This window comes from Malaclemys terrapin, chromosome 1, assembly GCF_027887155.1.
Source record: "Malaclemys terrapin pileata isolate rMalTer1 chromosome 1, rMalTer1.hap1, whole genome shotgun sequence".
Lineage (NCBI taxonomy): Eukaryota > Metazoa > Chordata > Testudines > Emydidae > Malaclemys > Malaclemys terrapin.
In genome coordinates this window covers 297,955,918-297,979,984 of record NC_071505.1, presented here as the reverse complement: position 1 = coordinate 297,979,984, position 24,067 = coordinate 297,955,918, and the positions used below count along the sequence as shown (strand labels likewise).

The 24,067-nt window shown below is 41.1% G+C and overlaps 1 protein-coding gene across 2 annotated transcripts; it reads left to right on the top strand.

Moving 5' to 3' along the window:
- Positions 1 to 70: 70 nt before the first annotated feature.
- Positions 71 to 23,676, top strand: LOC128827126 (fibrinogen-like protein 1). Of its 2 annotated transcripts, XM_054010994.1 has the most exons (9): positions 127 to 167; positions 6,797 to 6,840; positions 9,040 to 9,124; positions 12,467 to 12,677; positions 13,873 to 14,032; positions 17,194 to 17,291; positions 17,376 to 17,464; positions 21,430 to 21,620; positions 22,238 to 23,676. In XM_054010994.1, exons 3-9 carry the CDS (start codon positions 9,050 to 9,052, stop codon positions 22,416 to 22,418), a joined length of 1,005 nt encoding a protein of 334 aa, XP_053866969.1. In that variant the 5' UTR covers positions 127 to 167; positions 6,797 to 6,840; positions 9,040 to 9,049; the 3' UTR covers positions 22,419 to 23,676. The 2 variants fall into 2 exon arrangements, with proteins under 2 accessions (XP_053866885.1, XP_053866969.1); XM_054010910.1 differs by lacking the exon at positions 6,797 to 6,840 and having other exon boundaries at positions 71 to 167.
- Positions 23,677 to 24,067: the final 391 nt, after the last annotated feature.

Here is a 24,067-nt window from a genome sequence, read left to right as displayed (position 1 = left end):
AGTCTTGTCCAAGAGGTGGTCACAGTGTTTGAGTTTGTTTGTTTAGTTGCAAATTTCTCAGTGATGAAATTGCAGGAATCATTGTTTTCTAAAAACGAAACAAAACCCCTTTGATGAATACTTAGAATTTGGAGCACTTTTATGCATGGAACTGAAATAAATGGAAGGTAAGGTATATTTTACACCTGTAACCCGTAATTATATCTTTTAAAATGTGTTTTTCCCCCTTTCTCAGACAGTTTTCCTTTTGCTTAGTCCTAGTAAATGATCTTCATATGAAAACTGGCTTTCTGCATTATAGTTACTATATTTATACCTGATAATATAAATTCCTTAAACTTTTCACAAATTCCAGTACTAAACAAACAACAAAACCTTGATTCTGTTGGGTTTCATTTGGTTTGATACATTGGATTAGGATTGTTGCAGCCATGAGTTAAAGCGGAGAGGTACGTATGAGACTGAAGAGGGGAGGGAAACAGACCAAGTCCAGGCTAAGTGTAATGAACATATGGAATACGCCACTATTAAGATCAATAAGTAGTAAATTGTAACTTATGTTTAAGGTCAATAAAACAAATGAATTAAATAAATAAATAAATAAATGTGTTGAAGAAACAGCTGGACATTTCTGGAAACTAGCAAGATGATGATGAGAAGATGAGGAGGAGCTTTTACATTTACCCTTTTGGTGATGAACATTTTTAAATGTGGTAGTTTTTTATTTTTTTTCTAAGGGATTGATCCTACAGTTCTCGTGGACACACAATATGGATTCATTTCAGCTGAGGATTATGTGTGTGGAATGTATTTGGGATCAGAAGGAAACTATTTAGAGGAGTGATTGAATTCAGTAGTTTGATTTCCCCTGTTCTGGATTCCTTGTGTAACAAAATAGGAATTTGATGTTTTGCGATGCATGGCTCAATTGAGATGCTGACTTTTCCCAAGAATCATTGTGCTCAGAATATACAAGTAGCAAGAGCAAGGGGACAACTTGAAAGGCCTTTGGGTCTGATTCTCTGTTGCCCTTTACACCAGTTCTGCGGGCATAAAGGAGCCAGATATGCTTCCTACATAATAGAAGTGGACTTGAACCAAAATCTGAGATCAGAACATCTCTGACTTTTCATTGTATCCAGAACTGACTTTTGTGGCTTCGGCCTAATTCTAATTATTAGTACTTTTATTATTACTAATTGTACAGCACTGTCTGTGCTTTACCAGTGTTGCCAGCTCTCATGGTTCATCATGAGACTCAAGAGCCTTGGTGTATTTTCTTAAACCCCCAGCTCCTGAAGGCAAGTGATTATATTAGAATCTTAGCTTTCATTTTTTTAATAAAAGTACGTATCTAACCTTCACGTTTGTGGAGGAAGGCTTAAAACCATGACCCAAGTGTATCCTAAAGGGTCAGAAAGTTGAAGGCAAATAAATAGAACCACAAATGTTCAGTTCTGAGGGTTCTAAATGAGATTTTTATGCTGATCTTATTATTTTTGGAGGTCCAATTCCTCCTGGGGTTGGCAGTACTGCTTTACAGCCATTTAAAAAGACATGAGTCTAGTTCTGATCTCAAAGCCGTTTTCAGCAGTGTGAATTGACAGTGGTCCATTACTAGACAGAAATGATAATGCAGAAAAGGCAGAAGTGTTCAAGAAATATTTCTGTTCTGTACTTGGGAAAAAGTGGGATGATGTTTTCATATTACATGATGATGATAAAACACTTTCCATAAGCGTAGTTTCACTTCTATATTTGGGAAGGCAGTTCCAATCAGCCCAACAGAACCATGGGGGGAGAAGGGGTAGGGGCAAATTCTGCGCCTGCCTGAGGCTTGCAGTTTGGGGAGACAGTGCTCCCTGTTCCCCAGATTTACACTCGTGATTCCAACAGTAACTCAGGAGAATGTTAAAAAACAGCTACTAATGTTCTACATTTTAAAATCAGCAGGTCAGGATAATTTGTATCTGAGAGTTTTAAATGACCTGGCCAAGGACCTTACTGTATCATATTGTTAATTTTCAATGTTTTGAAACAGTGGGGAAGTTCCACAGGACTGGAAGAAAGCTAATGTTGTGCCAGTATATAAAAAGGGTAAATGAGATGATCTGAGGTTGACCTCAAGCAAAATGGTGGAACAGTTGATACAAGTACTTAATTAAATTAATATAATTAATGTCAATCAACATGGGCTTATGGAAAATAGATTTTGTCAAACTAATTTAGTATCTTTTTTTCATGAGATTACAAGTTTGGTTGATAAAGGCAATATGTTGATGTAATATATTTAGACATCTGTAAGGCATTTGTCTTGGTACCACACAACATTTTGATTAAGAAACTACCAAGATACAAAATCAGCCTGGCATGCATTAAATGGATTAGAAGCTGGCTGATAAGTGCAGTGTGTAGCTCCAATGGTGCAAGTGGCGCAGTTGTGCCATGGCCCACAAGATTGTGGGGGTATGCTTTACCTGCTGTGATGCCACTCATTCAATGCCACTCAATCATATTTGGCCCTGCCAGCTCTCTGCCAGATGGAGGGGGGCTGAGCCAAACCTGAGCAGTGCTGCAACCCATGTGCTGGGTTGTAATACCATTCTCCACTTGAATTTGGCCCACTCCTTGTGCACACAGGATGGGCAATGGGAGTGAGTGGCGCCTCTGGGCAGTGAGGATCAGGCAGAGCCATCCTAGCCGGGATGGGAGTGGAGCAGTTAGCTGGGGGGTGCCAGTGAGTGGCCAGGAAGGTCCAGAAGACACTGGGTGAGGGGCTGAGAGCAAGTTGTTGGTAGGCTATGGGGTGAGTAGGGAGTGTTGGGGGACTGTGGGGTAAGCGGTTGGGGTGAGTGGGGGATGTTGAGGCTGGTGGGGTGAGTTGTGGGGTTTATGAGGGAATGGGGAATATTGGTGGGGGGGAGGTTGGAGCTGGGATGTTGAACATAAGCAAAATTTTAGATTCTGGAATCAGAAAGGGGGCCCTTAACCTATTCTTGCACCAGGGCCCTCTGGGGCCTTGTTACATCACTGGATAGGTCTCAAAATGAAACTGTAAGTGGCAAATCATCATCAAGCGGTTGTGTTTCCAGTGGGGTCCCACAGGGATCAGTTCTTAGCCCTACACTGTTTAACATTTTTATCAGTGGCCTGGAGTAAAACATAAAATCATCACTGATAAAGTTTGCAGATGATACAAAGTTTGGGGGAGTGGTAAATAGGGAGCAGAAATTTGATAATTGAGAATTCTTCAACGTAGACACAAAGGTATAACACAGTCCAATGGCTAGAAGTTGAAGGTAGGTAAATTCAGACTCTACATAAGGTGTACACTTTTAACAGTGAAGGTAGTTAACCAATGGAACAACTTACCAACGGTTGTGGTGGATTCTACATCACTGTGAATTTTTAAATCAAGATTGGATGTTTTTCTAAAATATATGCTCTAGTTCCAAGGCCTATGGTCTGGAGGTTAGACTATATGAGCACAATGGCCCCTTATAATCTATGAATCTATTATTTCAATGCAGCTACTCCTGATTTTCCCTGATGTAAGTGAGATCAGAACCAGGTCCACGATCCTTGCCCTGAGGTACTTACACTCTAGTTAAATTTGTGACAACAACCCATTAGAGTCACATATGCTACATACACAGTAGCTAAACTGTCAGAGTGATCTGTGTTTACCCTTTTGAACATTACTGAAATATGGACATAGCACCTTTCTCCTACCACTACTTTTCCTTTGTGCTTAAATTATTCTGGCTATTCCTTTTTAGCAAGCCGTGGGCCTTTAATGTATACATTTTGGTTTTTAATAGCTTAAAATCACAGCTTCCAATTTTTACTGATTTTTATTGATTTTATCTTTTTAAAAAAATCCTTGATCATTGGAATCAAGGGCAGAATTAAAAATGGGTTCACCAGGACTTGCTGCTGGAGCTAATTTCTCTGAAGCCTCAAATGGGGTTCTCCAATATATGCCTCAAAGAGCTTTGTGATGCCTTGGCTATATACTCCTCTGCATATTCAGGGACCACTTTAAGTGAATCGGTCCTAATTGCAGTGTGACACCCTGGCACCCCATTATTCACCACTGTCATGTAATTAGGATATGTTTTGTACAAAGTGTGCCTTGTGAGGTATCATTGTAAAAATCTTTATCTGCTAGACATTAGTATCTCGTTCGATTGTATGGTTTGGCTATGTATGTGCTACTTAAACATGTTGTGAGGTTGAGAACTAGGGCCGCCCAGAGGGGGGGGCAAGTGGGGCAATTTGCCGCAGGCCCTGGGCCCCGCAGGGGCCCCCACGAGAATATAGTATTCTATAATATTGCAACTTTTTTTTATGGAAGGGGCCCCCGAAATTGCTCTGCCCCAGGCCCCCTGAATCCTCTGGGCAGCCCTGTTGAGAACACCCACAAGCTGCCTTTCAGGTACAATAGAAAGGCCAAACAATGTTTATGGCTTATTGAGGAAATACACACAAGCACAAGGATTACCCCAGGAACTGTGTACAATAGAAACCTCTCAGAGATAGCACTACACAATGGGAACTGTTTGACCCAGGTCACAGCAAAAGAACTTTCCAGCAAGTTGGAAGAAGATATAAAAGGGAGAAATGACATCGTGAGGGGACCTCACTCTCCCTACAACAACATACCTGAAAGTATCAGAGGGAAAGGATTGAACTGGGTGTGGGGATGAAGTGCTGGTCCCAGGCTAAAGGGATTTCTAGCCTGTGTATGGAAACTTGGTAGACTGTTTGTATGATCAGTCAGGGTGAGAAACTGATTAATCCTATCTAATATTGTAGGCTTAGTTTGCGTTTGTTTTATTTCTTATGGTAATCTACTTTGATCTGTTTGCTATCCCTTATAATTGCTTAAAAGCTATCCTTCAGTAGTTAATAAATCTATTTAATATTTTATCTAAAACACTGTGTGTTGTATGAAGTGCAAAGGGGATAAATCTCAGCTCATGAGCAAGAGTTGGTGCATGTTCACTGTCCTTTGTAGAAGTGGCGGACTGGGTAATAAATTCATACTAGCCGGGTGTTGACCAGGGCAGGGTGGTACAGCTCTGGGGTCTTAGGCTGGGGAGCTGGGAGTATTTTGGCTGTAGCTTCTCTATTATGGGTTCATGAGTGGCTGGCCAGACCATTCATGAACACAGCTGGGTGTGGTCCCTGCCTGTGGATGTTGATGTGAGTGTAAGCTTGGAGGGCTTTGCATCTTGTCACAACGTCACAGTGCAAGAGGGAACCAGAGTGAGACAGAGGGCTCAGCTGTACCTCAGTTCCAGGTGGCACCCCAGGGGGGGAACCTGTCACATGAAGTTCATGAAAATCCAGTTTACTAGCAACAAATCAAGCATGCAAGATACAGTGGATATATTTACAAGTACCAATAATAATACATACCTCCAAAAAACTGTGCAGTGCTTTACGTAGCACTTTTTACCCATAGATCTCAAAGCACTTTACTAAAGAGGACGGTATCATTATCCCCATTTTACAGAGGGGAAAACTGAGGCCCAGAGAGGTAAAGTGACTTATCCATGATCACCCAGGAGGTCAGTGGCAGAGCTAGGAACACCCGGTTCTTCTGGGTCCCCCTGGAAGTGGTGTAAAAATGGGGGCAATGTGTAAAACAGTTAATATTTGCAGACAATATGACTGTAGTGCCCAACATTTTACAAAGAGTGAATCTGACCTAGTTCTAAAAAGCTGAATGGGAATTAATATTGCAGTTCACGTATCCGCCATGCATATTCCTGGAAAAGAAAATGCTTTTGCTAATGTGCTGTCAAGGGATTTCAACATCTGTGAAGAGATATCATTAGAGAACACGCAATGTTCATATTTACTTAGGATGACTCAATTATTTTTAAGTAGAAGCCAAATGGAGCTGTACACAGACACACTCTTCTGCTACATCTGCCTCACATGATCTCCACACCACACCAGGTCCTTGCCTAACATCTCTGCTATCCCTAAGGTTTGGTCTCAACTGGGAAAATGAGTCATGTCTGAAAATGTCTAAACAAATATGTTTTAACTAATATGATTATAAACATGACTTGGTCCCAGATCCTCAATGGTATTTAGGTGCTTAACTCCCATTGATTTCAACTCTCACCCCTTTGAGAGTCTGAGCCTTGGCACCTAGTGTAGGCAGGGCAGGTCATGTTTAAAAGCCTATTAGCTGATCGTGATCAACCATAGACTCCTGCATAGGGAAGAGTTAATATGTTTTCAAACAGGACTTATCTACCCAGTCTAGGCTAGTCTCATGCTTCTGCATGAGTTCTGCCTCAGTAAGGAGGGGGTTAAAAGTCAACAAGGAGGTCACGATTTGTCCCAGGGCTAATAAATGGCAGCTTTTAAAAACCTAATATAGAGACCAAACCAAGAGTCTGGTGGAAGCACAATAAGATCCTCTGTGGGGGCATCTGATTGTGGGTCCCAAGCCAATTGTCAGGCTAGCAGAGGTGGGAGCTGTGTGCAGACAGGGGAGAAAGTACAAAGATCAGAGACTTTTGGGTTCTGTGAAGGGTTTGGAGAGTCCTTCAGGAAGGGGTGGGATATTAAACCCTGATCCTGCAAGCACTTATGCACATACTGAATTTTATACACAGGAATAGTTTAATTGGCTCCAAAGGGCCTACTCACATATGTAGAGTTAAGCATTTGCTTACGTACTTGCAAGATGGTGGCCTTTATTTGTGTGTATGTTTTTAAAAGGAGTTGGGTCATGTGTAACTCTTAAGATTGTGCTCTCGGTTACACCCAGGCAGCCCCATTGACATCAACAAGAGATAAGCGAGAACAGCAATTGTAAGTATTGGCCGATTAGCTCTAACTAAAAAGAGAGATTGTTAACAGATGAAAAATCAGAAATGCTAATAATTCAACATCTGGGAACTATTAGCTTAGCCTCTTTGGCCCAGATTCACAAAGGTATTTAGGCACTTAACTCCCACTGATTTCAATGGAAGTTAGGAGTCTAAATACCTTTGAGGATCTGGGCTTTTCAAAGTCAGTGAAGGCTGGGGAAGGAAGTGAAGCACTCTGCAGGGTAGAACCCAGAAAGAAAAAAGGGAGGAGGAGAAGTTTTGTTCATTTAATTTCATAGTTTAAAAAACTGGCTATTAAAACAGGGATACCTCCAAAGTTGAAGGAAAAGCATTAATTTGATAATAAATAATATTTGTGGCCGAGAAATGGGTGAAGAGTGCTGATCTGTTAGAGGAGAAAGGGGAATGCTATTTTTATTAATAAAATGGTATTATTGCACTTTTGTAATAGAATTGTTTTCTGTAATAATATGGGGGCTATGCAGAGACTGAATGACATGTCATTTGGCCTCATTAGCTATCCTCTTGAGTGACCAAACAATTGCCCTGTAAAATGGAGAATTCCTCCTATTCTCCTGAAAATAAATATTAATTATTTGGCCATAATGCAGCGGGAGTGGCCAGTCTCTATTATTTTTTGCTCCATTCATCACAAACCTTCTTGTTTTTGTTAACTAGAAAACCCGATCTTCCCATTTTGAGGTTAGTTACACAACCACAACCCTTCTGAGGCTTCAGTATACTACAGTCTTGCTTAATATCCTTGTTTTCTACTCTCCAGTTCAGATTTCCTGTCCTTTGGCATTCAAATTTCTGTTTTCTATATTTTTAGACATAAACCAGATTAAACAACAATGCAAATAAACACTGAGTCCAAAAGTCTGCATTCATACTATCTTATGGAATTTATTGTAATTAGCATGGTTGTATTAAATTTGTAGGGGAACACCCATGGGGAAAGTTAGCTTCAGTGATTCATTTAAATGCTTAAATAAATAATTCTTTATTGCATTTTACAGTTAAATAATGTGAATAATAAGGCATGGCAATGGAACCTTTCCCTTTTAAGGAACATCATTGATATAAACATGATTTTAGTCTCCTCATACTCAGAACAAGTAGGATTAGCATTAGGTAACAATCAAGCAAAATTATTAGGTTTTGAGCAACTGTTTAATGCAAGAGATTCCAAATATATTTTTAGGCTTGGCAGAATTTTATTTGTATGTTTTTATAATTTCGATGAATAATAGTAATGTTTATTTTTAAGCATTTATTTAAATTTTCACAATTGTGCAAAATTATGGGTGTTAAGCCTTTTTCCCCCAATTTTTGTCAATTTAAATTTCCACAGTTGTGAGAAACTATGGGGTTTAAGATGTTGGAGGAGGGGTTGGGTTTTTTGTTGTTTTTGCACATTTACTTTTTTATTTATACAAAATATTGTTATGCAAAACATTGTGGACAGTTTTGCCATTTGACTCATGTTCAACTCAGTGTGCTTGACTTTAATCTGTTTATATTTATTTCAGATGAGACTTTAGTTACCACACTGTCTTGTCTGCTCAGTGTGGTAACTGAACAGCCTTGGCACATTTTGTCAGAGCTGAAGCTTCACCCTGGGGCCCTGCCCAAATGTATCCCTCCCCGCACCCTTCGGCAGGAAGGTGCACCAGTTGCTTGCCTGACTGCTGCTCCCACCTCAGAGCTGAACTTCATTTCAGTGGTGGGTGAAGTGTATACGGAATATAAGGCCAAATCTTGCAGTCTTTACTCCAGCAAAAACCAGTGAAGTTAATGAAAGTTTTGCCTGACTACAAGATTTCAGCCAACTAGTTTGTAAGGCACTCTATAAAGAGCTATTACCAGTAAAATAACATGCACTGTAAATGGTGCATGTGCCTGTCCGTGAGAGCCAGAGGGGCTTGCTAGAGTGTCATTCATCCCGTCAGGGAGGCACGGAGCTAGGAACCCAAACTTAAGTCTCCCCATGGCACTGTGTCTGGACCAGAGAGTCCCAGCCCTTTCTAAGATGCATCTTCTTTTCATTTTGTACTCCATGTCATTTCATGTACCTTCTTTAATAAGTCCTGTCGCACTTATAGAGGACTTCATTGTGGTTGTGTTTTTGGTGGAGTTAAATAAGCACGTAGTACAGTAAATTCATTATTCTCCTCAGGCTACATGAAATGATTACAATGAGATCCTGGTTGCTGTTGCTACTTCTGCTTGTGAGCTTGTGTTCACCTGCACCTAGACTTTCGGTAGGTATCACTTGACTATAGTTTGTATCATCCCTGTTAGCTGATTACTATTTATTGTTTCCAGGAGCATTCACAGTGTGCTCGGTACGGCAAAAACACAAAAAAAGACATGGCCCCCCCCAAATAATTCACTTCCTACAAAGATAAATCAGACAGAAGGATGTAGGAGGGGAGGAGAAGGTATTACAGCATGCAGGTAAAACAGTCAGGTGAGAATTGGCTGCATCCAGATAATAAGAGTGTTTACATAATATAGGGGGGTTGGGTTTCATTGTGGTTGGTTGGTGCGTATGGGGACATTGTATTGTAAGATTTATAGACTATGCCCACAACCGTGCCACAAATCAGTCAGTTAGTTTCTTGTAGGCATCACTAGTGGAAGGTGGTCTTCAGGATGTATTTGAAAGCAGAGGGAGGAATAGTTTTGTGGATGAGATCTGCAAATAGCTCTTTTGAGGCCCAGGCATGAGAGGTGCGAAGCACCTGCAACTCCCATTTCGTGATTTATTTGTAGTGTTTTTCTCAGTGTGCCAAGCAATCAAATTCCATAAAGGTAGCTGGAGAGGAAGGATGGCCATAAGGTTACAGAATAGCATTGTCAGATCTGCATTCTCTTCGTGCCTCTGCCGTGCCTGTACTCTCCATATGACCTCAGGCAAATCACTTCACTTCTTTGTGGCTCAATTTAACTGAGCGCAAAATTGGGATAACAATACCCCCTACCTCCGAGACAGGGGGCTAGTGAAGCTAACTCTTTGGAAACTGCTTTGAGATGGAAGGTGCTTTGAATGGGAAGCACTATCTGATACCAGAGCATTTCCGCTAACAAAGTGCTCAGTCCTATGAGTTGCCACAACTCCCATTGACTTTGATTTTTCCACAATACAGACAAATGCATGTTATTTATATGGAATGTACTTTCTCACCTAGTTTGTTATGATACAAATGTTTGGCCATTAATATTTTAAATGTGTTTTCTTAGAGGAGCCCTTCTTGAGCTAACTTTCTATAACATTTAGGGTCAGATTCAGAATCCCTTACTCAGGCAGAATGGTATTTCATTACATGGGCAGCCTCAATGGCCCTGCGTCTGGAGAAAAGTACTATTCAACCTGACTAAAGCTATCAGAACTGATCCTGCAAGGTGCTATGAAGGTGCTCCAGAAAAACGTCAGGCCTAGTCCTGCATGCCTTTACTCGCTTGAGTAGTCTTTACACACACAGGGAAAACAAATGCATTTAAAATAATAACTGTCAAAATTTCCATTTTTATGATAATATGAGAGAAAAATCTAAATGAGTAACACATTGTGTCTCTGTCATGCTGCCTTTCCACGCATACACTATTGGCTCTAACTCATCCTTAAATCCCCATTTTGGAACTGAAGCCTGTTGGAATAGGCACAAGTAACCACAGCTTGTTTTCATAAGCTAAGTTGACTTGATATTACTGAGGATAGTGTGAAAATAGCCTTATGAAGAATAAACAACAGCTCTGTGGTCAGGGAAGAAACAGAGAAAACCAACTGGAGCAAACTGACTACTTCTTTTGTTCCCCCACTGGGGGTAAAAAGGCAGGCGGGGGAGAGCACAGCTACAGGTAGCCCAGGCAGTCTCTGGGTAAGTGTAAGGGACAAGTTACGTTCCTACAGACCACAATAAGGAGTGACTTATTAACCCAATGGCTTTCTTTCCAAATGTGGTATAGGGGCCGTAAGTACTCACAACCTGCTTTCAATAAACCACAGAAAGGCTGTCCTAGACTAGCACTAAATTCATGACCCCAACTGCATTACAGACTTAAGACTGGCACAAACAAACTGTTAGCTGGCAAATTAAAAACTGCTCATGTCCTTTGTCTTCCTAGACTGTTCACTGTTTGGGCCAGGCCCTTTGCCTGCTTCTGTTTTTGGATGGCACCTGACCCCTGGTGGGTGTAACTGCAATGTGAATAATAAGGAAAACAAGAAAGCACCTGAGCATAGCCGGCCTCTACATTTGACCTTTGTGTATAGTAAATTTTCCTTACAAAATAGTAAATGTCACCTCACAGACGGTCCTGGAACAACTTGCTGTCTCTTACTCAAGGCAATGTCAACAGGGGGAGCATATTACTCTGTCGTCCAGCCCATAGTCCATATTCACATGCCTGGAATTCTCTGAAAGGACAGTTGGCCAGCAACTGTCGGTTCTTCCCAACACTGACCGGCCACTGGCTTCTCCAGTGGCAGGAGTGAGAATTTACATAGGAAACAGGAATTGCCAGACTGGATCAGACCCAAGGTCCAACAGGTCCCTGTCTCAGATCGTGACCAGTGGCAGATGCTTCAGAGGAAAGTGTAAGAACCCTGCAGCAGGCAGATGTGGGGTGATCTGCCCGCCCACACACACACATTAGGTCTCATCCTGATCTCAAATAGTTAGAGATTGGCTTACGCCCTGAAGCGTGAGGTTTAATATCAGCCCTGACTTGGAGCAACCATTTTTGGTAGTGGTAGGAAGGTAGTTCTGTCATCAACAACATCAATAGGTTTCTGTGGTGGTTTCTGTGACGTGAATCTGAGTCAAGTTGTTAGCCCACCTAAATCAATGTATGGTTTCAGATGAAATCTAAGGCTTGGCATAGCTTTGAAACAAAACTAGACTCAGCTTCACATGCAAACTTCAGGCTATGCAAATCCACGCAATAAGACTCTGTTGCTTAGTTTGCTAAGACTTTTTCTTAAGGAATATAGCAATACAAGCTTCTGGTTTGATTCTCACCTAAAATGTTTTTCCTAGTGAGTTCTGCTTTCGGTGATGCCAGTGTAAATCTTTAGTAACTCCACTGATTTCTGTGGAACTACTGATTTCAATGGAGTTACTGCAGATTTATACCAGAGTAACTGTGAGTGGATTCTGTCCCTTTATCTTTCACTTTTACAATAAGAGGTCTGAGAATTCTGCATCCTTACAGGACCAATGGGGCTGCAATGTAAGATCCAGATTTGCCACTCTGCAAATAAGTCCACTGATTTCATTAAAAGATAGCAGAGTTGAGCACCAGTTGTCCAAAGTCACTTTCTGATGGCCCAGTTAGTTAATGCTGCACTGCTGGAATCTCTTAGTCAAAATCAGCACAAAAAACTCTTCCCCATTGGGCTCAATTCATCTGCCATGTAGGCTGTGCTGTAATGATTTAGAGACAAAAAATAATAGGCCTCTTTACCCAGTTAGATGTTTTAAATTTGAATCCCCTTTGCCTCCTCAAGATAGATGTATGTGTTTGGATCATTAAGAGCTACAGACTTTCTCTCTGTTGTTACCACTTTAATTACATCATGCCTCTTTTTCCCCCCTTAGGATAAGGACATCTGTCTGATAGACAACACTAAATTACAACAGAGGCTAAAACTGCTCCAAGACTTGCTTCAGTTGTGTGAATTACAGCTGAAGGACATCTTGGGGAACAACTATCATGGAACAAAGAGCAAGATGTTCTCAGCCAGGAGGAGCATACAGCCTGAAATCCTTTTACCCACAACTAGTGGAAACTTGATAGTCTACGATCAAGGTAGGATGTTGCAGAAGAATTTAATAGACACTGTCACTTCAGCATATCGAAATATTTATTTCTTGCTGCAACGTTCCATTTATAAACAGATAGGCATATTTATATCTTATCCACTTCCCTTAACAAAATCAGTGCAGGAAGTTTATAACTTTAAAAATGCTTAATCTAAAATATGTACTATCTATTATATTCATAGGAGGGCTAAGGGTAGATCCATGGCCCAAGGCCACTGACCTGGTGCGTCATCTCGGGCACATCACTTTATTTCCCTGCACTTCTCTTCCTCACCTACACTCTGCCTGTCTCATCCACTCTTTGGGGCAAGGCCGCTGACCTGGTGTATCATCTCGGGCACATCACTTTATTTCCCTGCACTTCTCTTCCTCACCTACATTCTGCCTGTCTCATCCACTCTTTGGGGCAAGGACTGTATTTCACTATGTTTTTGTACAGCACCTGGCACAATGGTCCACGGACACGGTTTCTGTTGTGCAACAAATCAATACCGCAGAAGCACGCAATGACAGAATGATATTGCTTTGCAATTGTCACAACATCAAACCTTTTTGCCCTAGGCTAAGATTTTCAAAACTAGGGGACCTAAATTAGAGTCTGAAATCCTGATTTCAACTCTTAAATCAGTGGCCTGATTTCAGGGACTTCAATGGGAGCTGAGGATTTCACAGCAGAGAATAGGGGAAGAATCTAAGTTAATGCTGTCTTAGGTTGAGATATCAGAGGGGTAGCCGTGTTAGTCTGAATCTGTAAAAAGCAACAGAAGGTCTTGCATCTGAAGAAGTGAGGTTCTTACCCACGAAAGCTTATGCTCCCAATACTTCTGTTAGTCTCAAAGGTGCCACAGGACCCTCTGTTGCTTTTTAGGTTGAGATGACGGTGATAAACTCTTCTGAGTCCTTTCTGCACTACAGCTTCTACTGCTATTACCATTGGTGGGGCTGCAAAAGATGGGTCCCGAATTTGCTAATCTAGATGCATCCTGGCTGGTGTTACAATTTTTGCTAGAACCATCTTTAAACATTGTTTTACAAATTCAACCCCCAGCCCAGCCAGGGTGGGACCATACAGAAGAGCCAGAAATCATTGTCCTAAGACAAACTTCTATGGATGATTTCTCTTGACAACAGTCAGCTATTTGCTCTTCCACTGTTTTATGAAGCAATACTATTTTGCTCAGATTGCTCTGCAGTGTTTAACAGCAGAAAAATCGAAAATGGATACTACCGGATCAGGCCCAGAGCAGACCGAGAACCTTTTCTGGTGTACTGTGACATGTCTGATGGAGGGGGATGGACTGTAATACAGCGACGCAGTAATGGCAAAGAGAATTTCAACAGGTATGTGCTGTGGTTAATATTTCAGTGGGGATTTAAATTATTCCTTTAAGGATTGCTGTGATTTTTAAATTCCGTCCAATCTCTGATGGCACCTTACTATCAAAGGCTGCTATTTTTAGGCTCCAATCTTACAAATGTGCACTCACGTGTTTAGTCATTAGTAGATATGAGGGAACAATGAGGTTTTTTGTTCAGGGACTGAACCAAAAAATCGGAAAAAAAAATCTGGTTCGATTCGAACAAAAATAAAAATAAATAAAAATAAAATTTCATAATTTTTCATCCAATTGAAGAACACAAAAAATATGATTTCGAATTGACAAACATTTCAACTCAACTCAGAATTATTGTTTTCCAATTTTTCAATTTGTTTTGAGTCGATCGAAACATTGGGGGTGTCTCCACATTAATTTTTTCCCTAGTTTTTGTTTTGATTCAGCTGTTTCAGGTGCACTTCACCCTTTTTATTGTGTGATATTTGTTTTTGAAATTGGCCAAATTTGAAATCAAAATGCTGTTTGGACTCTAAAAGTTGAAACAGAACATTTCAATTCATTAAAAAAAAGTGTTTTCAACCAAATCTGTTTGTCAAATTCAATCCAAATTCAATTAATAGTTTCAGGGACCAAAAATTGCACTTTTCAATGGAAAACAATTTGTTGAAAAAAATTCACTCAGTTCTAGTCCTTATTGATTAGAACTATTTGCACAAATAAGGACAATGTATGAGAGTAAGGGCTGGCAGGATCGGGCCCTTTTTAATGATTTCTTTCAATCACAAGTTAGAGTGAACTTCTGACACTTTTTCATTGGTTGGTCTTTGTCTGTTTAAGTCTTTTTGGTTATTATGATAGGAGACATTTCATTATCTGGTAATGATTTTGATTCTGCCACCATCTGCTATGAACCGATTAAATGATATATTCTCTCTCATATCATGAAAACTATTAAGGCTCAGTGTACTATTTACTCCCTCTTCCAGAATGTTAATGAAGATGCTAAATAAGACTGGTCCAGATTGTCTTGGCTGAAAGCGACGGGAAGATGGCTTTTACATGGAGATTTCTACACAAAAAGCCTCCTCCTGCCACTTTCAACCTGACAATCTGGTCCATTGACTGATGTTTTAATCAGTCTTATTTAACATCCTCATTCATGATGTGGAAGAGGAAATAAACAGTAGAGCTAGGGATAACTGAGTTTTTGGTTCAGTGCCTGAACCAAAATATCTGAAAACATTTTCATTCCGAGTTGACCCAAATTACAATTTTTTTTCTTGACAAAATGAAATGAAAAACAAAATGAAAAACTAATTTTTTTTGGAGGGGGGTGAGGGGGAGAAGAGAGTATGAATGAATGATTATTTTGTCCTAAAACAAAATATTTTGTTTAGGTTTTGGGTTTTTTTAACCCATCCTCTTTTTTAAGATAAATCTAGTTACATTTCAAATTAAATGTCATTTCAAAATGAAAAGTCAGAATGTTTCATATTGATAATGCAGAAATGAAACATTTTGACTTTTTCAGAATTTTTCCCCTCCATTTTTATTTTTGCCGAAACTATTCGCCAAATTCAACCCAAAACTGCATTTTTCAGAGAATAAATTATTGGCTGAAAAAAAATTGTCCAGCTCTACTAAACAGTATGTTAATGAAATCTGAAAAGCATACTAAATTGGAAGGATCTTTGAATACTAATGGGGATATAGAAATAACACAGAGGAATCTAGAGAGAAAAAAACCAGGGGCAGAACGTAACAGAAGAAGATTCATCTTGGAAAAATACAGCCTACGTAATCTGATGAAAAATAATTCAAAACACATATATTTGAAGGGAGGGACAGGACAGGCAAGCAGTGATGCTTCAAGACAAATAGGGGTGACAGTGGACAGAAAATTACACATGGGTTTAAAATGGGATATGGATACAATACAGGCCAATGTATTCCACCCATATCTCCACCAAAGCAGAGACTTTTGTACTTTGGGGAACGGGGGTAAAATGAGGCCCAGACAGGGCCACCTCTCCCCCAGCCAGTTCCCCCTCCAGACCAAGAACTGTGCAGGGAGACACTCCACATATACACACGCTTGGGGTACTAGGATCCAGGCAGTGCTTCCCCTCCTCCTTGTCAAGTGGCCAGAGACTCCCACTGGTGGGACCAGAAGTAGCCAAAGCTGGGACTAATACTGTGGAATGTACTCCAACTTTCTCTGCCCTGTGCTGATTGGTTGTTGGATCCAACATTCCCCCTTTCCCCTCTGGTCTCCTCACCTGCCTCTCTTACCCTCTTGTCCCCTGCCCTGTCCCCTTGACTCCCCCATCCCTTTTCTTTCCACTTAGCTGATCCACTCCTAACTCAGCCCATTTACCACCACCCCCAAAAAAGTGAGATTAACATGCCATTTGCCACCATCACACTGATCACCCCATTTGTGTGTTCTACCTCTTCCACTACCCTGTGTCTGACTGTCTTGTCTATTTAGATTATAAACTCTCCAGGGCAGGGCCTGTCTACTACTTTCTTTTTGTATGGTGCCTAGCACAATGGGGACCCAATTTTGATTGGCCCTGAGGCACTGCCATAATAAATGTGATTAATAATAATAACTTGAGACATTATCATTACCTTTTGTTTGCAGCTTTTTAGCCAGTTTTCAGTTCATTATTATATTGCATAGTAGTCCTGAGTTTGCAGGGTGCTTAAGAGTGCAAGGCAGAATTCTTGTAACTTGTAAGGAGACAATTTGAATTAATTACTTAATTAAGATTTTGCGAGGTTCAGTGTCAGCTGCTTTACTAAAAGACAAATCTAGGACATCTCCTGCATTCCATTTGTCCAGTAACTTTTGACCTGCTTCTGCAAGCACTGCACCTGGCAGTGTTAGCAGGATTGAACCCACTGCAAGCGAGTGAGAGAGCGTAATATGTAAAGCAGTCAACATTGTTTAGTATTTATTTGTAATGAGCTGCTATAAATCTGTCTTGTCTCTTATGCTTTGAATAGGATACGTAAGAAAAATGTTTCTATAGATAAAGCCAAAGATTCACTTGTCAGGAGATTTCACAATAATAGGGTGACTGAGATTGTCAGATACAAACTCCCTAATTTCAGCATTCTACATAGAGGGATGAAATTGATAGTTGTATCTCACTTCAGGAAATGGGCTGATTACAAACAAGGATTTGGACAGTTCCAGGGCAAGAATGACGAATACTGGCTGGGCAATGAGCACATTTATGATCTGCTGGCTAGAGGTAAGGGTATTATTCTATCTGCACAACTTCTTACTAGTTGCATTGTGAAGTACTAATCTAACAAGATACTGCATTATAATCCAGAGGAAAACTCACTAAAAATTGACCTGATGGACTGGCATGGAGAAAGACGATATGCAATCTATGAAAACTTTCAGATCAAGAATGAGCAGGTAAGAAATGGAGACAACAGTGATTTGTTTGTTATTGCAGGGAGAGGGTTCTATTTGACTTTTAGTACTTCTGCTTGAGTCCTGCTGAGATCTTAATAATAAAGTTCTGCAAAACTCATCCATTTTGTTCACAGGGGTCCATATCAACTAGAGACAGGACCAAGCCACAAAGAGCCTAAATGTGAACTTTTGAAAAGTTCAGCTGCAGTTAGATTCAGTATTTTGGTTTGGCCCATTACAGAGAGAAGGGACAGCAGAGAAGCTTGATAGCAGATCAGAAGATGAAATTTTCCAGAGCTTGGAGGTATTCAGATGTGGGGCATTGATTCATCTCAATTGTGCATCTTTCTTTAAGGTTAATTTCATATAGGTTTGTACCCTGTGAGTTTTGTTTGGGCTTCAGATTTGAATGATTTCAGAAACGCAAAGCAAAATTCAACCAAAACTGCCAAGTTTTGTCTGGTTTGGGGTCAGAATATGAAAACATAACATTTTACATGGTTCACACCTGAAAACCTGAAATAGGCCAAAGTTCACTCTAAATTTTGTTGGCGTTTGATATTTCAAGTTTTGTTATGGAAGTTTTGGACAACTCCATTTCAATCAGTGGTAAAAGCAAATGTTATGAAAGAAAAAACCTACAGTTATTACACATCTATTATCAGTCTCATTCCGGGACTACTGTGTTCATCACTGTAGTATCTGAGCACTTTCCAGTGGTGCAGTATGCAACATGGCCACACATATATCATGGGTTGTTTGTCCTCCCATCCTCCCCCCAGAGGGAGAAGCATGTTCAGTGGAGTGATTTGGTTTGGTAGGATGTGGTTGTTGGGTATTTTTGAGTTCTGTTTATTTTTTTATATAAATATACCTGATTTTGTGCGTTTATGTTAGAGAGGGCAAGATCAAAGAGATGTGCCTGGCAGTTGGAGTGAAAGGTGGTGAGGTTTGTGATGCTCCATAGTTCCTGGATGAGTTCATTCCACAGTCTTGGACTGGCCCATGGAGAAGGCTGTGTCTCCCACACAGACAAGCTTTACTCTTATTATTGAGAGTTCTGTTGTGCCAAAGGAGCATAGTTGCAGACCACAGTTTTTGTCCTGGAACATTATATGATCTTTTAAGTATACTGGGCCCACACCTTGGAGCACTTTGAACATAAGGATCAAGACCCTGAACTTAATTTGAACTCCTGTTAGAAGCCAGGGTAGAGAATGGAGGACAGGTCTGCTATGATCTTGATAGTCGGTGTGCCGAGGAAATGCACTGCAGTGTTCTGAATTAATTTAAGTTTCCAAGTGCTGAAGGCTTCATGAACAGGTATATTGCATTGCTGTAATTCAGCCAAGAGGTGGTGAAGGTCTGAACAACTGAGGCCAGGTCTTTATCTGCGAGGACGGGATGGAGTTTCTACCCAAGTGGAGATGGTAGAAAGCATTATTAATGGATTTTGCTAGACTCCTATAGAATGAATTGACTAGTTGTGGGTGTGTATCTTCAACCAATGGAGATTACAACATGGCTCAAAACTCTTCAGAATGCTTAATTCTGCCCACCAGCATCACCTGTCTTGCATGGGTTCAGCTTCAGCCAACTGTTTTTCATCCAAGAGCTGATCTCATCCAAGCACTGGAGCATCTTGATGATGTGGTCGTATGTGGTGAAGGATAGATAGAGCTGTGAGTCATATGCATATTGCTGGCACTTGAGTCCATGTAGATGTTGAATAGGACTGGAGAGAGAACTGATCCTTGTGGGATTGTACAAGTGAGTGGTCTAGTGATGGAGGTGCAGTAAAATGTTGAGCATACTATCAGCATAACACAAATCAATGAGTGCAGTTTCCCATCACTACTCTTTGGTGTGTCCTCTCAGGAAAGACTCAAACCATTTTAGCACATTACCCTGGACCCCAGCCACCTCTCGCAGGCAAGTCAGCAGAATCTCATGTGTTGAATGCTGCGCAGAGGTCCAGAAGGATGGGAATAGATATGTGTTCTATCCATCGACAGCAGGAGATTATCCATCTGTTCCACTAAGGTGGTTTTGATTCCAGGTCCTGGCCTGAAACCGTGCTGGATCTAGAATGTTAGCTTCCATTAGATGAGCTTGTAGTTGGCCTTTTGCTAGCTTAAGAGAATAAGAATGGCCATACTGGATCAGACCAGTGGTCCATCTATCCTATCTTCTGACAGTGGCCAGTGACAGAGGGAATGATCAGAACATGGCAATTATTGAGTGCATTAATCCCTTGTCTTCCAGTCCCAATTTCTGTCAATCGTTAGTTTAGGAACGCTCGGAGCACCTCTGACCATCTTGGCTAATAGTCATTGATGGACCTATCCTCCATGAAATTACCTTATTCTTTTTTGAACCCTTCTCTGTGAGCTTGTTCAGGAATGGGAGCTTTGATACCGGATATTGGCTTGGATTGAAGTATTTGGGGTGAGTTTCTTCAACGTTGGTTAGACTATCTTGTGTTTGAAGGAGGAAGAGAAGATTCTTTCTCTAAATGAGACACTGACTATTTCATTCAGAAGTGGCACCAATTGTTCATGATTTTCTCTCACAAGCCAGAAGGGGCCTGGGTCAGATCCACAAGTCTTGGGTCAAGACTACATTAGGCTGTCCATAACTTCTTCAGGAGAGAATGTACTGAACTCTGGGAATGCAGAAGGGCTCTTGGTTGGTGGGTATAGGCAGAGCAGATCCATACTGTTTAAGACGCCTTCCTGAATGTGCATGATCTTTTCAGAGAAGTAGGATGATAGATTTTTGCTATACTTGGTGCTCTGTTTTGATGCAGGTTATAGGCACTCAGGACTGACTGACTAAGGGGTTTATCACCCTGGATGACTCCATGGGGCAGGATTTGGCAGACTCAATGGAGACTGATAGGAAGATTCTCTTGGCCTGATCTTCTTAGCATATGTGTAACATGCCTCGGGTGGCACGTGATCAGGATTCATTACCGAATTTGGTCCGCTGGTTGGATCATTAGGTTCCCTGGACTGGGTACTGATGGGGAACGCAACATGTCTTAGGCTTTGAGGAATTTGTTGTTTCCTCCTGTCTGAATCAGCCTTTGTTTTCCATCACCGGCACTCGAGTTTCTGCCCCTCTTCAACCACTGCAAGGTATCAGAAAACCAAGGAGATCTATGTGGGCAATGGGGAGGAAGGGGCTGCATAGGAGCCAGCGTAACAGTGGCCAAGGCCAGTGTAGAATGGTAATGATTCACCAGGTCCTTGACACCTCATGCTGTGGGTGGGGTGCTGTGGGTGGGGTGCTGTTGTCCTTCAGCAAGCTTTGCAATTTGTTGGAGTCCATGAGTTTTTATGGTCAAATCACACTCACTGATCTTTCTTGTTGGCTAGATGCTGGAAGGTTCTCTGGCCACTGCCCTAATGAGGTGATAGGTCATCCAAAAGAGTGGCTGGGTTGTGATGTCCTCTGTCTTGACATCTAGGCTGCAAATTAGGTCCAGAGCGTGACCAGCTGTGAGGCTGGACTAGAGATGATCTGTGAAAGTCCTAGGGAGGCAAGAGAGGAGATGAATTTTTGGACTTTTGCATCTGCAACCTTTGTCAATGTGTATGTTGAAATCTTCCAAGATGACAAGTCTGGGGTACTTCACCACCATTGCCCCTCGAGCCACTCTTCTAATTTCTAGGTGTTGCTGCCAGGATCAGCCAATTTGTATCATGTAGGTGTTGAAAGAGAATAATACTTGTAGCCTTTAGTAGCAGGAGAGCAACTTGGCAGTATATTTGGTAGATTAGATGGGGTTTTGGCCCAAGGCTAATATCAAAAAGCATAAGGCCAAAATCATTTCTGACTTCAGTGGAGTTATACCAGGGATTAATTTGGCCCACAGCATATTGCAGAAAACAATTATGAGCTTTAAAAAAGAAATAAAAGGCTGCTGATAACAGAGAAATGTTTACATTTAACTCTTGCAGGACAATTACAGGTTATGGGTTGGCACCTATTCTGGTAACGCTGGTGATGCTCTGTTTGGCGGGAGTAACTTTGAAGACCAGTGGTCAGCATCACACAGTGGGATGCCGTTCTCCACATCAGACAAGGATCATGACAGATTCCTAGCAGGCAACTGTGCACAAGAGAACCAGTGTGGCTGGTGGTTTAACAGGTATGGGAAGAAGTTGACTGTATCCAATACTCAAAGAGTGATGCATATGGGACTAAGGCTGTGGGTGGGTGTGCAGCAACAGTCTGTTTTTTCATTACTGTTCAAGGCAGAGAAGTTTAAATAGCTTTCACGATGACTTCCATAATAAAAGCATAAGAGAAATGCCCTGTGCACCAAGGGCCTGAAGGAAACAATTCCTAGCCACAAACAGGCTCAACTGGCCGTTAGAGTGTATGTTAAGGGCATTTCTCTAGTTTGGGGTGATTAATTTTTGAGCTTTCTATCACAGTTGGCCATAATTATATTTCTTTTATGTTATAGTTCATTGGTGGGTATTACTGGTATGTTAGCAGTTACTGAGTCTGGTCTCAGAGGCCCTCTGTGCAGGGAATGCACACTGAAGTCAATAGTTCTGCATGTGGACAGTGTGCAAGACTAAGCCTTTTGTTTCATATTAAGCCCTTATAAGCCAGGCCCTCATCAGCTGTAAACTGGCATAGACCCATTGAATTCAAATGTATATCGATAAAAATACATTGTATTTTGCTGTAATGATGCAATGCCTTCTCACTTTAAACGGAGTCTCCTTTTCCTCCCTCCCCCTTTCATCCCTCAAGATGCCACGCAGCAAATCTCAATGGACAATACTATAAAACAGGAAACTACACCGGACGCCATGACAATGGAGTGGTTTGGTCAACCTGGCATGGGTTCTGGTACTCCCTGAAATACACAGCCATGAAAATCAGGCTTCCATCTTTTGTCGACGTAGGGAGTGGAAATGGTGAAAGCAGCTAGGACAGCTAGAATCCGCATCATTGGAGACAGAGAGAGTATAGGATAGAAAGGATTTTAGAAATCAAGGGCCAAATCCTCAGCTGGTGTAAATCAGCACAGCTGCACTGTAGTAATTGGCATTTGATCAGTTTATATTAGTTGAGGATCCACCCCCAGGGTAGTAGAATATGCCTATCATATGGTCTAATGGAGGATGTAAGGGTCTCTCATTCTTGTTAAAACCATTGGAAACACCACAAAAGTTTGTTTTCCAATGATCTTTAGTGGAGATGAGAGTATTCAGTAGTTCACAGGAAACCAGGGCTGCCTGGGGGTGGCAAGTGGGGCAATTTGCCCCGCCCTGGGACCCGCAGGGGCCCCCATGAGAATATAGTATTCTATAGTATTGCAACATTTTTTTATGGAAGGGGCCCCTGAAATTGCTTTGCCCGGGGCCCCCTGAATCCTCTGGGTGGCCCTGCAGGAAACTCTCTGCACCTTGCAGAATCAGGCCCTTACTCCTCTTAGCCATTTGTATCTTATAATGGCCAAATTCTTCTCACCCTGATTTCAATGGTCAGTGAATGTGGTAAGCAATATAAGAACACAGAAATAGAACAAACAGAGGGATAAGGATTTGGCCCTTAAAGCTGTCAGCTAGATCTAGGCCCCAGATTTAGATTTTATTTTGAAGTGGACTTTGCATAGGGTGACCAGACAGCAAGTGTGAAAAATTGGGACAGGAGGTGGGGGTTAATAGGAGCCTATACAAGAAAAAGACCCAAAAATCGGGACTGTCCCTATAAAATCAGGACATCTGGTCACCTAACTTTGCAAAGCCTAATATGAATGCAAATATTCTGGGGAATTTTTTATTTCAGTTACAATTTGTTTATTTATATGTTCTTATCGTTGTTCTGTACCAGACGACTTTGTGCTAGTGAATGAGAACTAGAAAGTTCTCTTCTAGTTCACTGTTCACTTCCACTTCATTATATTAGCCAAGTGAAATGAGAAAAGTGTACAGCACAAATGAATGAGAATAGAATAACAACAAGGAATGTAATGCCAACAATTAATTCTCTTCCGATAATTTGTTGTTAGTAACAAAAGATTTGGGCTTGACATAGATCCTTTAACATCCATGCTGTAAAATGAGCCTACACTTTGTGTATTATAAATATGCTCTTTTAAATTAGTTGTTCTTTTCAATTTATTTTCCTTTTCCTTTAGATAAATACACATTGTAATTTGTATTATATATTCATACACGTGTGAATTAAAAATCATGGAAATTTACATTGTTTCTGTTCTTAAACAATACTGGGAGATGGACAAAGATTTGAATGGAAAGTCAGAAATGGTTGTGAGAGATGATGCTCCAAGACATTTCGCTCACACTTTTATCACTGGTTCTAGTAACATTTTCAGGGCCTGTAAGGCAAGCTTAATTTTCTTGAATCAAGCAACATTGGGAAAGCTGGATGTTCAGTGTGAAATTTTACATGCTCTGCTTCCTGATGGCTCATCTGCCCAGAGAAACAAGAATCAAATCTTGCTCTCATTACACCTCTTTTGAGTGTAGACAACACATCGGTTAAAATGCTGACTGATGTCCACTTTTGTTCCCACTGTGCCAGTGCACCAGTGAGAGACAGTCTCAGTGTCTG